The sequence below is a fragment of the Grammomys surdaster genome, unplaced genomic scaffold, assembly GCF_004785775.1.
Source record: "Grammomys surdaster isolate TR1022 unplaced genomic scaffold, NIH_TR_1.0 100, whole genome shotgun sequence".
Classification (NCBI taxonomy): Eukaryota; Metazoa; Chordata; class Mammalia; order Rodentia; family Muridae; genus Grammomys; species Grammomys surdaster.
Genome location: NW_021604579.1, coordinates 11502703 through 11518195, shown reverse-complemented (window position 1 = coordinate 11518195; position 15493 = coordinate 11502703). Strand labels below are relative to the sequence as shown.

Sequence of the window (15493 nt, the reverse complement as noted above, 5' to 3'; positions counted from 1 at the left end):
AGACTGGGTTGGTCTTGAACTTGAGATCCTCTTGCCTCCCTTCTTCCTTTCTTGTGTGCTGGATGACACACATGAGCCACCATACCCTGCTCCCTACATGTTCAATAGGTTAAGGAATTGCCATGAACTAGCAGTAATAAACTTTGACCTGTCAGTTGTAAGTAGTTAGACATTGCTCTGGTTTCCACAGTACATGACACTGCAGGGCCAGTCCCTGCCCGAGGTTTCCCCCTTGGTTTCCCTACATACCTCTGAGGGAGTGTTAGGGAAAGAGCTTCAGAGAGGTGCCAGCAAATAGGGTATGTTTCTCAGATGGAATCCTTGTCTTTGCCGTGGAGTTGATGGTACTTGCTGCTTTCCTAGGCAGGCTCACAGGCCTCTTGACACGATAGGCGGCCTCCTGAACATCTCATTACTCTACCATGTCTGGCTGTGTGGTGTCTTCCTCCTGATGACTTGGTATACCTCATGGATACTCTTCAGAATTTATGCCACAGAGGTCAGTATTGGAGGTTTTATTGTCACTACTGTTGTGTTTCAGAGTATAAAAAGTTGTGCTCAAAGACACGCTACTCAGTTGGTTTTCAATCTCATTGCTCACTCTGTTTCTGAGGGACAGAGTATCTGCAGCTTAAATGGGGTAGCATGGGCTGTGCTTACTTAGAGCCTGGGTTTCCTCCTGGGATTTTGAGTACAAGGTAGGCCTAAATTTTAAATTTTTTTATGCTGTTAAATTAATGAATCTTATGCTATAAAAATAGATACTATCAACATATAAATATGTAGTTATACAATATTTGCTTTTTGGAAAATATTTTGGAATTTATGCTGAAGAAATGATTCTGAAAATTGAATTAATATGGACAGTTTTATGTGTATGAGTATTTTGCCTGGATACACACACACAGACACACACACACAGACACACACACACATGTACTACATACATGCCTGTTGGTATGAATCCCCTGAAACTGGAGTTAATATACAATTATGAGCTGCCAAGTGGGTGCTGAGCCTTGAACCTGGGTTGTCTAGAGGAGCAACCAGTACTTCAAACTGTTGAGCCATTCCTCCAGCCCTACAAAAGTATTTTTAAGGGAAGAATTGCCTTTTTTTTTTTTTTTTTTTTTAATGATCTTGATGTGTTTGTCACAGAAGTGTTTTATTTGATCTTACTGTCTTTGTGGTCATTTTCAGTGGTTTTACAGGATCTCTGTTCCTGGACTTTATTTCTTTTTTCTTTTTCTTTTTTTTTTGTTATTTTGAGACAGGGTTTCTCTGTGTAGCCTTGGCTTTCCTGGAACTCACTCTGTAGACCAGGCTGGCCTCGAACTCAGAAATCCACCTGCCTCTGCCTCCCAAGTGCGTGTGCCACCACTGCCTGGCCTTTATTTCTATTAATAGATACCAGTTTAATAAAATTGGGACAGCGACACTTTAGAAACATCATGTGTGTGAGTGTTTTGCCTACATGTCTTTCTACGTATCACAAGAGTGCCTGGTGTCTGGAGACCAGAAGAGACCGCTGGGTCTCCTGGGAGTGGAGTTAAAGACACACCCTCAGTATGCATATACTGAGAGTCAAACCTAGGTCCTCTGCAAGAGCAGCCAGTGCTTTTAACTGCTGGACCATCTCTCCAGCCCCACACAGTAGCACTTTTTTTTAAACAGTGCTTTGCAAGGAGGATGCACTGAGGATGTTGATTTGACTGTATTTGTTTTTTTATAATGTTGACCAGTGCTTACTGACTATAACAAGGTCAGGAACAGAATTCCTTTTACGTTCTTTGTATCTGATTGTATCCAACAGGCTTATGTGTTCCCTGTTCAGCCACCGTTTGCGGAAGAATCAGATGAATGCCTTCCTAAAGTGTTAAATAGCAATCCCCCACTCATCATAAAGGTACCAGAAATGTGCATCTTTTAGCTTTGCAGTTATCTTGGACTTACCTTACGGAATTAGAGATCATACTTAGCATAGCTAGGCATCTAGATATAGTTTTTGAGGGCCTAGAATAGTGACTTTCAACTTGTAGGTCGTGACCCTCTTGGAGAATCAAATGACTCTTCCACAAGGGTTGCCTAAGACCATCTGAAAACACAGATTCATAACAAAATTACAGCTATGAAATAGCAATGAAAATAATTTAATGGCTGGATGTCACCATAACATGAGGAACTGCATTAAAGGGTCGTAGCATTAGGAAAGTTAAGAACTACTAGTCTAGAATCTTCTAATATTGGTATTGTAAAAATTACCTGCTAGTCTTTTTTTTTTTTAAATTCAAGTGATTAAATATGAAAGCAAAGGACCCTGTGTATGTACCTGCTATGTATGTATGTTTCCCAGGATGGCTTTCAACTCCTGGATTCATATTGTCCTTCTGTCTCAGCTTCCTGAGTAGTGAAGACCACTGGTATGTGCTACTGCACTAGCTACCGCACCTATCCATAGAAGACATGTATAAGATGCACCTCTCGCAAACATAAGATGCAGTGGTAGCCAACTAAATGCATAACTTTGATGAACCATTCCTCCAAATCCAGCAGAAACACTGGTGTCCTGGATCAGGAGATGCTTTATCCATGTAGTGTGTGTGGTCAAAGGTAGTGTGCTTGATTGTGCATTGATATGCAAGTTATTTGTAGTTCTAAAGCATCATAATCATAAAAGTTAGAGACGTTTACAAATCAAACTAAAAGAGAGAAAAATTGTTTTGATTCAAATTACAATTTGAAATTGAAAAGGAAATCTAAATATAACAGGATATGTCTTACCCTGTTAAAAGATCATAGTGCCTTTTATATATATTTGTTTTTGAGACAGGATCCTGCTATGTAGGCCAGGTTAGACTTGATTTTGCAATTCTCCTGCCTAAGCCACATTCTAAGTGCTAAGTAAGAGAACAGGCATGTTCTGACATGCCCGGCTGGATTGGTACTTTAAAATTAGTTAAAAGGAATTGTTGGGACCCAGTGTTTTTGACACAGTCTAGAGAAGCATGAACAAGTAGGAAAATGAGCTATCCAGCACTAATTGCTAGTAAGTGTCAGCCACTTACTAAATCTTTATTAGAAGGTTCATGTCAGGTGCTGTGGGTTATGTTGGGTAGGACGGTGGCTAAGACTCATAGCAGCGCTAAGTTTCTACTGGCGAGAGCAGTGGCACCACCAACTCCCTGTGGTCCCAGAACCAGACTGCTCAGGACTGATGCTTTGAAGAAGTAAAGAGGCTTGCCAGGGAGAAGGTAGATTTTAGGAAAGCACCATAGTTGTGTGTTTTGTGTGTTCAGCCCTGCCTTTGGATGAGCAGTGGTGTGAGCAAGGCGACGTCCCTGTTCCTGTGGGCCTCACACTCCTGAGTAGAAGCAGATGAAGCAGCAGGCACCTGTAATGTCCAGAGCTGTGAGTGTGTGTGTGAGGACAGGAAGTTACAGGAGGAAGGGATATTGATTGGAATTAACCCTACAGACGTGAAAAAAATACAGAGCTCTGTAGTTCGTGTGTGAAGCCAGAGCCTACAGTGTAGGGAGGTAGAGGCATGGGTGTTGCAGAGATCTAGAAGGAACGGTTGTGGTTACTCTTTTTCCTTGGATATTTAATGAGTCTAGTTTTTACGTATGATTTTGTTAAAGCTTTAACAGTCTTTCTTTGTTCCTTTTAGTATTTGGCCTTACAGGACCTGATGTTACTTTCTCAATATTCTCCTTCTCGAAGGCAGGAAGTTTTCAGCCTCAGCCAACCAGGTATTGCTGAGAATCATAGACTTAATTGGGCTTGTGTGTGCTCAGAGTGCCTGAGAGCCTTTGGAAGAGAGGTATGGTTTATCCATGCCGCAGACCCTGAGTCCTTAGATGAGCACTGGACTGAACCTTACATGGCTTTAGTGGTGACATACTGAGTAGAATTTATGTCACCAGGAAAAGCATTGATTTGTGGATATTCATTTTTTTTTCAGCTCCTTAAATACCTGAACCTGAAGAAATTGTGTAGTAAATGTCTTATCAGAAAAGTTCAACCTAAGATTCCTAGCTCTGGTAATGCTGTTAAGGACTCTAAAAACCAGGTGGCTTCATTCCTGGATGGGAGTGAGGATTGCAGTCAGATCTATCTTTTGACTCCATGGACGTAGCTCTATGCTCCTGCTAGGTTACGCTGCCTCCCTTAGAAGAAAAGTTAGGCAGAAACTGAATTTGATAGTGACTGAGGGTGACTTTGGCAGGCCTGGCGTACTCTACTGTACTTGCCAAGACTGTACAAGCTCAAGACTAACTTTGCCAGAACTCTCACCATGTTCTTGGCATGGAACTGGTCCAGCCCTAGCCCTATCCCCAGTGGGAAAGAGCCTGAGTAACCTTTCATCTGCTTTCTAATTAGCTCTCAATCATTTTCCAAAGCTTGCCAACTCCCAGACTGTAAAAAGATCATCTGTAGTTAAAGATGATGTGAAAATGAAACCCAGTTATATAAAAATATAATTGACCAGAGCTGCTTTCTTTTAGTGGAGAAGAAGAGCCCGCTGTACTTTTCTGTCACACTTGGGCTCATCTTCTGCACTTTGTTATTCAAGCAACTGACAAAATAGCATGTGCTTTGCCAGAGAACTGTTCTGGGGCATGTGATTAAAGTTTAATTAGAATATTACACAACTCCTAGTTGTCCTGAGTTACATCTTAGTCTGATGAGTATCTTGTATGTGTTTGCTTGTTAGGTGACGATCCCTTTCCATGGTACTAAAAGCGTGTGTTTCAGAGGGATCTCTGACGAGGGAATGAATGACGTGAGACAGGAATGATTTACAGTGCCTTCTGCTGTTGTTAACACGCGATGGCTCATGCTTATTCTTTATGTGATGACTCTAGTAGGCAAAGGTCTTGGAAAATCAAAGACAGATGAGGGTTTTTTGGTTGTTTTTTTCTTTAAGAATGAGAACTATTAGTTCACATTAAATAACATAATGGCATAATTTTGATGTATAAATTTTTCTTTGCCTTTTTTAATATACTAAAGTTTAAAATAGATATTAAAAATTTTAAAAAGTAAAGATTATTATCAAACAGCCAAGTCACTCCTAGAGATATGATAGCAAATGCTGGCATTTTTCTTTTCTTCTTTTTTTTTTTTTTAATTTTTGAGACAGGGTTCTTCTGTGTAGGCATGGCTGTCCTACACAGGAATTAGCTCTGTAGCCCAGGCTGGCCTTGAACTCAGGTGTACCAGCACACCTGGTGTGGATACTGACTCTTACACATGGTCTCTTCCTTATCTATGGAACGTGTTCCAAGATTCTCAATGGTGCTTAAAACTGTCGATGGTGGTGAACCCTCTGTATCTGGTGCTTCCTAATGCATAAATACTTATATGCCTCTATACCTATGATAAAATGTATGGATTAAACACCATCAGGGTTGAGCAGCAATAAGAAAAAATAGAACAGTTATAATAATATATTGTGATGAAGTTGCTGCCATCTCTACTCTGGTGCAGTGGGGCCATTGTGAAATGAAGTAGGGGTGTTTGAGAACAAGCATTGTGACGCTGTGACTTAGAGGCTCAGTCAGTGACTGTTGGCATGAGTGTGTTGGATGTGAGGGTGGTTCATGTCCTGAGTAGTCAGTTGTGGAATTGCACTGGATTAAGTAATGCTATTCAGAATAGCCTGATTAAATGTAAGAACCTTTTTGGATGCCTCTGCTTGCTGATTTTGGATCATGAGTGACTGGGGAATGCGGAGTGCAACTGATAATTAGGAGGGGCTCCTGTATATGCACATGTAGGGAGGGACCATGAGTAGACAGGTAGCGGAGCATCCCCTGAAGGGATCGTTAATCATTACACATCCTTGCTTTCACTGCCCGAGGTCGTTTTTCACAGACTTTTAACAGTCTTAAGCGTTGCTAGTGAAGTAACTCTGGTCTTAAAAAATCATGGCCTAGTCCTTGGCTTAATTTTGGCAACCAGTTTAGGAGCTTTTTAAGGGTAAAATCGAAATTTTTGCTTGTAGGCTTTTGAGCAAATTGATTGAGCCAAGAAGTTCTTAAATTGCTGTGTTAGTTGGCATGAGTAACAGTAATAGCTTAACTGAGAAAAGTGGGTCAGGACACAAAGTGTAATGGCATTTTTCTTGTTGACCGCCTCTACACCAAGCTTTCGGAAGACAATATGGGTTTTTTTTATATTTTAATAGGTGGACATCCCCATAACTGGACTGCTATTTCAAGGGAGTGTTTGAATCTTTTAAATGATATGACTCAGAAACTGGTTCTCTACCAAGAAGCTGCTGCTACAAATGGGAGGATGTATTCATCATACTCAGTGGAGCCCAAGAAACTGAGTTCTCCAGGTGAGGCCTAGTCCTAACAAAAGGGGAAATGTACGTTTCCTAGGGAAGTGACAGTAATTAGTTCCTGACTAATCGCACGTGTGAGGTATACATATCTAGCATTTTTTTTCCCTGCGTATCTTTTCCATAAATTTGATGTGTTTAGTTAGTGGTTAAAATAGGAACACAGAGCCACACTGGGTAGACTGATGCAGTCAAGTGCAAATGCCGCGTTTATTTGACAGTGCTTAGAGAAGTGAGCCTTGGAAATCAAGCTGCTGGAGGAAGGAAATGAACCCCACAGGTCTGACAGAAAACAGGATCTGCAGGCTGGTGATGTGACATAGCAGCTGAAGGCTCTCTCTCTCTCTGCAAGCCTGACAATCTGGCTTGGATTCTGGAGCCCACAGTGAAAGGAGAGAACCAACTCCTATAAGTTGTCCCATGTTCTCTCTACATATACCTGCTCTGAAGCACATACTCACAGTAATAATGCAGAAAGCAAACACATCTAAAACTCCTTATGGTTCCTGGATTACAAAAATAAAACCTGGACATTGGGACTTAACTCTAAATGGAAGCTATCTACTGTGCTTTGTTTAATGCCTTAAGGGGTCGGGGTGTAGAAGTTGAACCCTTGTATGCTGCCTGCCTGGGCCAAGCTTTTTTATCAGCACTGCATACATATGCTCTATTACAGAAGAAACTGCTTTTCAGACTCCAAAACCTAGCCAGATGCCCTCTGTGCCGCCACTAGTTAAAACTTCACTGTTTTCTCCAAAATTATCCACACCCAATGTTTCAAGTCCTTTTGGAACCCCGTTTGGCTCCAGTGTAGTGAATCGAATGGCTGGAATTTTTGATGTAAACACCTGCTATGGATCTCCCCAGAGTCCTCAGCTCATAAGAAGAGGGCCGAGACTGTGGACTCACACTTCTGGTAAGGGCTGTTTACTTTCCAGATTTGACATGAGTAGTTGTAGATTAAACAGCTTACGTTCTCACCTTATCATTTCTCTTTTCTAGATCAGCAAGTGCCTGCAATTTCTAATCCATCTCCTTGTGCCTCTCTTACTGCTGAGGACAAGACAGCCTCAGTGAGGCAGCCCAGTGTCATCTACTCGTGGATTCAGAATAGACGTGAACAGGTAGGAGGACACATTTGTAGGTTTTATATTTATGTGGAGGACAACTGGGGGATCAGGGCTCTCACAGCAGGAGCCTTTTGCTTGTTTTATGCTTCCGGCGTCAGATCGACTCAAGAAATCACCCACAGTTGAGTGTTTTGAATTATATTGCATTTCACATGACTTAATTCTTTAAGAATTAAGGATGTATTCATCATACTGAGTGGAACCCAAGAAATTGAGGACATAAGCTGTTAATAGTTGAGTTTTAGGCTCTGGGCTAAACAGCAAGTAAAATAAAGCCCTTTCTCATATGTTTCTATCTTAGAGGAAGTAGATAAATAAGCAAGTATATTACTGTGTGTATCTTTAAAATTTAGAATGTCACTAACTGAATTAATGTCAGGGCTATTCTAGGAAATATGAAGAGCAAAAGTTGCTTAATGCTGAAACATGGTATTAAATCTAAGCTGCATCCTGATAGATCATGTCCAAGATGGGAAAAATATACTCAAAAGAGAATTTTACTGTGTTAAGTGTTATACAGGAAGAGTAGAGCAGATAAGAAAGACTGCACTTAGAGGAAGGGGGTAGTATTTTACGTGGACTGCTCAGAGAAGTCTCATTGAGAAGCTGATGCCTGAGAGTGGCAGGGATGGAAGGTGCACACACCCACAGGAGGGAGTGTTCTCCACCTGTGTGAGCAGCAGTGGAGACTAGTGTGTCTTCAGCTCAGTGAGGGACAGTGGTAGGGACAGTGTTTGGTAGGTGTGAGCTCAGAGAGGTGTCAGGAACCAGAGTTCAGGCAGCACTGGGTGGTGCCGAAGCTGGCCTTCTCCTCCGGTGAGGTGGAAAGCTGCCACACTGTTTTGACCATAGGATGTTCTGATGTTACTTGTGTTGTGGGAAGCTTTTCTAAAACACAGTTAAGGTGAGACTTTTCTGTATCTGGAGTTTGAATCCTGAGAAGCATGGAAGCTGAGAGCCAGTGTTAAAGCTGCTGCAGTCACGTTGTAGGAATTGGGAGCGTGATCGTGGGATTTTTGATGGGCATTCAGGACAAAGTTCCAGTGTTTCCTCTCAGGCTTTTGGCCTGAGGCATTGAAATAATGAACAGTTCCAGTTGATTGGGGTGATTTACCACTGATTCTGAAGGCATTGACAGTGGTGAAGTGGAGATCTTGAAGTTTAGTTTTGGGTATGGCAAGTCTGAGGTACCTGTGTAGAAAGTGAGTGAAGATTAGATGTGTGTATGGAACATAGTTGAAAGCCATGACAGGCGGATTTCTGAGTTCGAGGCCAGCCTGGTCTACAGAATGAGTTCCAGGACAGCCAGGACTACACAGAGAAACCCTGTCTTGAAAAAACCAAAAAAAAAAAAAGAAAAGAAAAAAGAAAGAAAGAAAGAAAGCCATGAGACTCAGTGCTGTTGAGTGTGGCTGTAGAGGCTGAATCAGGAAGAATTAGGAGAGAAAATGAACCTCCAGAGAAGCCAGTCTCTCAAGGGCTTTGCTTTTATTGAAGAGAAAATGCCCTGTACCTGTTAGGAGTTGAGGCGTCAAGGACTTTAAAGAATCTTACTTTTTTAAATGGGAGAAATAGAAACATGTTTGCTGATGAAATGATGAAGTTAGTACAGAATAAAGGAGCTGATGTGACCCAGTACCGGTTCTGCTAGGTTCTGAATAGTGACCACACAGCTCAGCCTTGTACGTCCCTGTGCTTTACTGCCGCTGTGGGCTTAGAGTCTGACATAGAAAACTTATTTTCTGTAAATGTCACCTTATAGGAAATGTCTTAGGGAGGTTGTGGTGTTAAAGGGCCAGCGGTTGTACCTAGTTGAGGGGAAAAGATAGGTTTAAAAGAAATGAAAAAACTATACAACAGCTTTCCTTTTATTATGGCAAAGATCTAATTGAGTGTCCAGTATATGTACATGGGAACAGGGCTAAGGTAAGATGGCTCATTGTGGTTACCTAGCCCGTAGCACAGAGGAGTTTACTTAGCTTATTGTAAATATTGTTCATTGCTACATTTTAATTTAGAAGATTTCTCCAGGAAGAACTTAGAAATGTGAACTACACTTGAGTAGAATTGAAAGAATCACCATATTCATTCTTTTTTTCCAACTCAGATTAAGAATTTTTTGTCAAAACGTGTGCTGATAATGTACTTTTTCAGTAAGGTAAGACTAAAATTACAGTCTCGGGAATGGGAGGGAGGAGGGTGATGTGAGATGAAGGTGGAATCTGACTTAGAGGACTTTATAGACACTCCCTGCAAGCTGTGCTGCCTTCACTGCCCTCCCCTAGACACACATACCACTGTGGTTCCTGGGCTTTGCCTCCGTGGTAGTTCCCCTGAGACTGTTGGCAGCTTTGTGCTAATTTCAGCTTTACCCTTCCGTGCTGGCTGGTGAGCAGTCCCGCTTTTGGGTGCTCGATGACTCATTTTCCTGCTCACATCTTTGTGGCTTGTTAAAAAGGAGGAGACTAGATTAGATGATAAATGTTGAATTTTTGATGGATTAAAAAGTTGTATTTCAGGCCACAAAGTTGTATTATGTGCCAGCATGGTGGCTTACATGTGTAATCCCAACACTCCAGGTGCTGAGGCAGGAAGATGGAGAATTTGAAGCGAGATCTGGCAACTTATGAAACCCTGTCCCAAGAAACCCAAAAACACCCCTTAAAAAAAAAAAAAAAAATTCTAGATCAAACCTTTCATTTGGCTTATCACTTGTTTGAGCTGTCTCTGGGCAGTAAATCTCAGTTGTAGAAATGAAAGATTTATTTGTGTTTTCAGTTAGATGTAGCAGTTTTGTGTCAATCCTTTCTCCAGCAGATCTTTTGTCCACAGACAGGGCAGAGTACTTTTGCCTTTAGTGTCCATCCATGCCTTGCCTCTTTCTGTATGTACTCAGTGTTAGTGACTGGGCTGTGGAGCCTTGCATACCCAAGCAAAGGCTTTCATTCATTTTACTCTGAAGCCACACAGTGATGGGGAAAGAATTGAGCAACCCTGATATGAACAGGTGACTATGCATGAGAGCCATTTCTGCCTCTTCACGTTGCTTCTTCACTCCAAGGGAAGGGAAGGCCTATCTAATGATCAGATCAGTTCTAAAAACTAGTCTAGCTAGGATTATATTTTAGCAACAAGGGTCTTATCTTTCACCAAGAAGTTGAGAATTCTCTGAAGTTTACTGCAGTTCTTGGTCTCCACAAGGGAAAACAAACTTACTATGAGTGTCTTATGTATGCTGTGCGCTTTCCCTTAAATTCTCTCCTGTGATTCCAACATGAGTCCCCTTAGCTATGTCTTTGGTCTTCATTTTATGAAGAAGAAAGTTTCTGCTCCAAGCAGAAAAATCTTTCCCTCTGTGAGTAAAAATCTACTTTGATTCTCATTCTGCAAGAGCTGTTGTGTGGTTAGGTGTAGATGATGCTTAGAAGCGTTGTAGCAACCAGCCCAGTCTTCAAAAGGTACTTAAACAAAGCCAGTGTTCCTGTTTTTAGTTTGGGTTTTAAGATGGTCTCAATAAGCTGCAGTTGGTCTTGAATTCATTCTGTAGCCCATGTAGGCCTTGAACTTCAGATCTTCCTGCCTTAGTTTCCCTAGTAACTGGGATTGCAAGCCTGTGCAGCCCAGTCCTGCCAGCATTTATTTAGATGGGCCAGTTGTTGCTTCATAATGTCTAACCCAGGGCAAATTAAAGAAAGTTACATGGGGTTTCTTTTTACTGGGTTGAAAGGAGTAGACAGTTATGAGACATAATCCTAGTTAGGCAGATCTTTTGTTTTAAAAAGAACTTTAACAGCTCTCTCCCTGAGTGATGGCTGCTGATTTCCTTAGCTGGGGAACTCTTACTTTAATTGAGGAAGTTTGGATGTTCTCTTGTACTTAATCTTTAGATAAGAAATTATTTCAGTTTAGAATTTGGAAGCCTGCTGTGAGCCTTGTTGTTACAGACCACACAGCTGGTACAATGGCAGGTTTTGCACAGGGGACTTTACTTAGAGATTTTTTTTTCTATTTGTAGCACCCAGAGGCCTCCATTCAGGCTGTGTTTTCAGATGCCCAAATGCATATTTGGGCTTTAGAAGGTAAGTAGTATTTTTGAACTATAATCTGAGACTGTGACTTTAATTAGTTAATTTTGAAGTCTGTCCATGAGAGGTCAGCCCTGGTATTGGGTTTTCAATCCGTGAGTTTTCAGAAAAATTTTATCTTTGTTTTATAAGGATATAAAGGATATATAAGGGCTTTCTTATCTTCCTTCCTGGCCTGCCAGTCCTAGGCACAGTACCAGGACCTCATAACTGTTAGGCAAGCACTTCTACTGAGTTGTAGCTATAAGCCTAGATGGGTTTTGATTTGGGTAGAATTTTTCTTGTACATAAAGAAGTTGAGGCTATGGGCTGGAGAGATGGCTCAATGGTTAAGAGCACTGACTGCTCTTCCAGAAGTCCTGAGTTCAATTTCCAGCAACCACATGGTGGCTCACAACCATCTGTAATAGGATCTGATGCCCTCTTAAGACAAGTGTACTCGTATACATAAAATAAATAAATAAATAAAAAGTTGGGGCTAAGAGTCTTCCATATCTTTCTATATAATCAAAGTGCAACCAGTAGATAATCTTTACCTTATGGTTGCTGTCATGCACATACGAAAACTTGGTTGGTAAAGAACAGTTTGACCTTCGTGATACAGAGGCCCAGGGAGGCCTTTCTTGGCCGTGCCATGGAAGTGTTCTCACAGCTGTCAGGCCTTCTTTGTCTTTGTTTTGTGCTGTTAAGGCATCTGAATGCTTCTTCGGGGCCTGTTCCATCTACGGTCTAGTTTTGTATTGTAGCTTTTCTTTATAATTCCCTTTATATCCAGACTATCAACATTTTTCCAATAGATATATTCCAGATGGGTTTGTCTCATCTTAATTTTGCTTTTCTGTCTTCTCCCCCGCTTGAGGTCTGTCTCACTTAGTAGCAGCATCATTTACAGAAGATAGATTTGGAGTCGTCCAGACCACACTCCCAGCTATCCTTAATACTTTGTTGACTCTGCAGGAGGTAAGTGACAGTGTTTGGTGTGAGTGCAGGCTATCCTCCAGTGCCCAGCATTTATTTCTCCAGTCTAGTAGCAAAACATGTTGGAAATGAAAATCCTGTTCTGATCCTTAAGAAATTACAATCTAAAAGAGAGAACAAGAAAAACTTAACTTGCTTAAAACTTTTCCAGAAACTGAAGAAGAAAGTATGCTAACCTTGTGTGATAGGCTGCTGGGATCCAGGTGGAGAAGCCAGACTGTTCTGTCCAAGTTTGGGTTCCTGTTTTTGAGACAGAAGCTCGTGTATCTCAGACTGGCCGTAAACTCACTAACTCACTGTTTGCCAAGGACAACCCTGAATTTCTGATCCTTCTGCCTTTATCTCCCAAGTGCTAGAGCACTGGGTATAAGCCACCTTACTCCACTCTTTGTGTGTGTGTGTGCGTGTGTGTGTGTGTGTGTGTGTGTGTGTGTTTTATTGTTGTTGTTTGGTTTTGAGACAGGATCTCACTGTAGTCCTGGCAGCCTCTAACTGTTAGAGATGGGCCTGTCTGCCTCCTTAGTGCTGGGACTTAAGGGAAGTGCTACCACACTTAGCCCTTTCTGAATTTAAGTGATTTGTTTTATTCTACCTTTTGTTATTGTGGCTATGGGAGGTATAAACAAGGAGCTTGGGGCATATAGAAATAGTGTTTTGAGCACAATAGGCTCTTTATAGGAGGTGCTAAGCTTGGCCCAAGGAGTACACTTATTGCATCTTTTTGGTCTGAGGAACCATTTCAGGAAGCAGGAAGAAGCTTGCTTCATCGTTACTCTGTTTAAAATGTAGTTCATATCACCACTTAGGAAGTTGTACTCACTAAAATGAGTGATTTTTTTTTCTTTTCCTTTTTATCATTGTTGCTTTGAATATTCTGAGTTTTTTTTATTTTGGGTGCTTTTTTTGAGATAGGGTTTCATTAGGTAGCTCACATGACCCAGTAAAGTCCTAATCCTCCTGCCCTTTCCTTCCAAGGCTGGGATTATTAGGCACCACCTACTTCCAGCCCAACACTGCCATACAGTAGAGCAATTGGCACTCGAGCGTGCTTTCTATCCTTGCAGTCACTCCGATGACAGACAAGGAGGCTCACTAGTGCAGTTATGTAATCCAGGTTTACACACCAGCCTCCGAGAGGGCAGCATTAGGACTTGACCCTGGACTATGCAGGGTGCTGACAGTGTAGTGGCCCCTGGGAAGAACAGCAGATCATGTCCATCATCCTGTCTGACCTTGCCTACCGTCATGCACAATCCACATAGGATTCTTGAAAGAATCATTCTGTCCTTGAAATGTTTTGGCTCATGATCTATATAGTATGTTATGTTCAACTCATGCATGTGTGTTTTGTATGTGTGTGTGTGTGTGTGTGTGGAGTAGAATCAAGATTCCTGGCCCAGTGCTTAACTTTGTTTGCAATGTGTTTTAATATTTGGTTGTTTAATTTCCTTAAAAAGTACTGACTAGAACTCATTGAAATTGAGTATATGATGCTGTGAGTGAGCCCGGTGACCTCACTAACTGACTACATAGAGATCTCTCTCTCTGCCCTACAAGTGTCATGTGATTCAGATATTCCGGTCGCACTTTCCCACCGTCGAGATCTACAAGAAAAGCAGTCTACTTATATTAATTGCAGTTATTCATGCCTTTGAGTGGGAAGATAAAATTTCAGATTTGTCAAAAAGTCAGTCCTTCCCTTGAAACACAGAGGAGTTTAGATGGAAATATTGAAGGGCAGAATAGAGAGAGGCAGAGGCCTGTGCTCTGCAGTTGAGAGTCAGAGAATAGGACCGGGGGCTGACCCGTCACTTGTGAGAATTCAGGTTCCTTTGTGAGGCTCCTGTTGTATTCACAGATATCCTCAGGCCTGCACCCCAGCACTACTGCCTGCTGAGCCGTCCTACCAGTCCAGGAATGTTCTTGAAGCTCTTAGGGCTAGGAAAAAAATCAATTCTATTGAGTTGTAGTTATTAAGATACGAGTTTATGCTATAGCCCTATGTGCTTTCTGATTGTTTAAGTATGAAACTCTGCCCATGAGTTTATGCTTTGTCATCATTTTGAAGTAGTTGGGTGAATGTTATTTTGAGATAACTGTAACAGTAATAATAGGATGTGAAGATAGTAGTGACTTCTTTAATACAGAAACTGCAAATGTCATTGTTATTTGATGTCCCTATTCATAATTAAAGTCAACACTAAATTCTAATTTAGAGCTTTGGGAAGGTAAAGCCCGGATGAGAGCCCATCCTCCCAGCCCAGCCCTCTTGTGCTCTTGGCTTACAGATTGTTTTCCTGGTTCCTTGTCCTCAGCTTGCCTTTGAGCTTCCTCCTTGGCTGTGAGTCTCTCTCTCCAGGGCAGGCCTTACAGTCTATTACTTCAACCACTTTAGTTCTAGATCCTATATCTTTGTGTTTTTTGTGTTCCCCACCCCCAGACCCACAGATCCCTGTATCTGCTACCCACCCTTTCCTTTACCGGTTGTTCCTTTGCCATTCCTTCTTCCTCCTGCCTCTTACCTGAGAACCCTCTCATTCTGACTAGACACTGCCATTCCTCCCTTGAGCCATCTCTTTCAAGCCACTGAAGATCATTCCATTTTCCCTCACGTGTGACTTACATGACTGTTCTTTGTCTTGAATGGGCTTTTCTTTTCTCTGGCTCTGCTTTGTAATTCCCATGCCAACACTCAATTAGTAGAACAGAGGCCAGAATCCATCTTCTCATTTTCTTACTCCTGGCATATGATATGGACCTGGCTAGTGACAGGTGCTTATTAACTGTTTGCTGTATGCCTGCTGATCTGCTTCATGACTGGTTAGGCAAGAGAAACCGTCTCTCTGGGTCTTGAATTGAGTGGCAGTTCTGACGTTGTAGGCTGATTATAATGACTGCTCCTTACTTGCAGGAGCAGAAATGTTGTGGCAATCCTATTAGTTCTTTTTATG

The 15493-nt window shown here is 41.7% G+C and overlaps 1 protein-coding gene across 1 annotated transcript in view; it reads left to right on the top strand.

Moving 5' to 3' along the window:
• Positions 1–15493, top strand: part of Ndc1 (NDC1 transmembrane nucleoporin) — a 44851-nt gene that overhangs the window by 14101 nt on the left and 15257 nt on the right. The window contains exons 8-16 of the mRNA XM_028786178.1: positions 364–499; positions 1814–1906; positions 3668–3749; positions 6191–6346; positions 7026–7265; positions 7352–7473; positions 9587–9637; positions 11495–11558; positions 12424–12524. Of these exons, the coding sequence (XP_028642011.1) occupies positions 364–499; positions 1814–1906; positions 3668–3749; positions 6191–6346; positions 7026–7265; positions 7352–7473; positions 9587–9637; positions 11495–11558; positions 12424–12524 (1045 nt within the window). The remainder of the gene's footprint in view (positions 1–363; positions 500–1813; positions 1907–3667; positions 3750–6190; positions 6347–7025; positions 7266–7351; positions 7474–9586; positions 9638–11494; positions 11559–12423; positions 12525–15493) is intronic.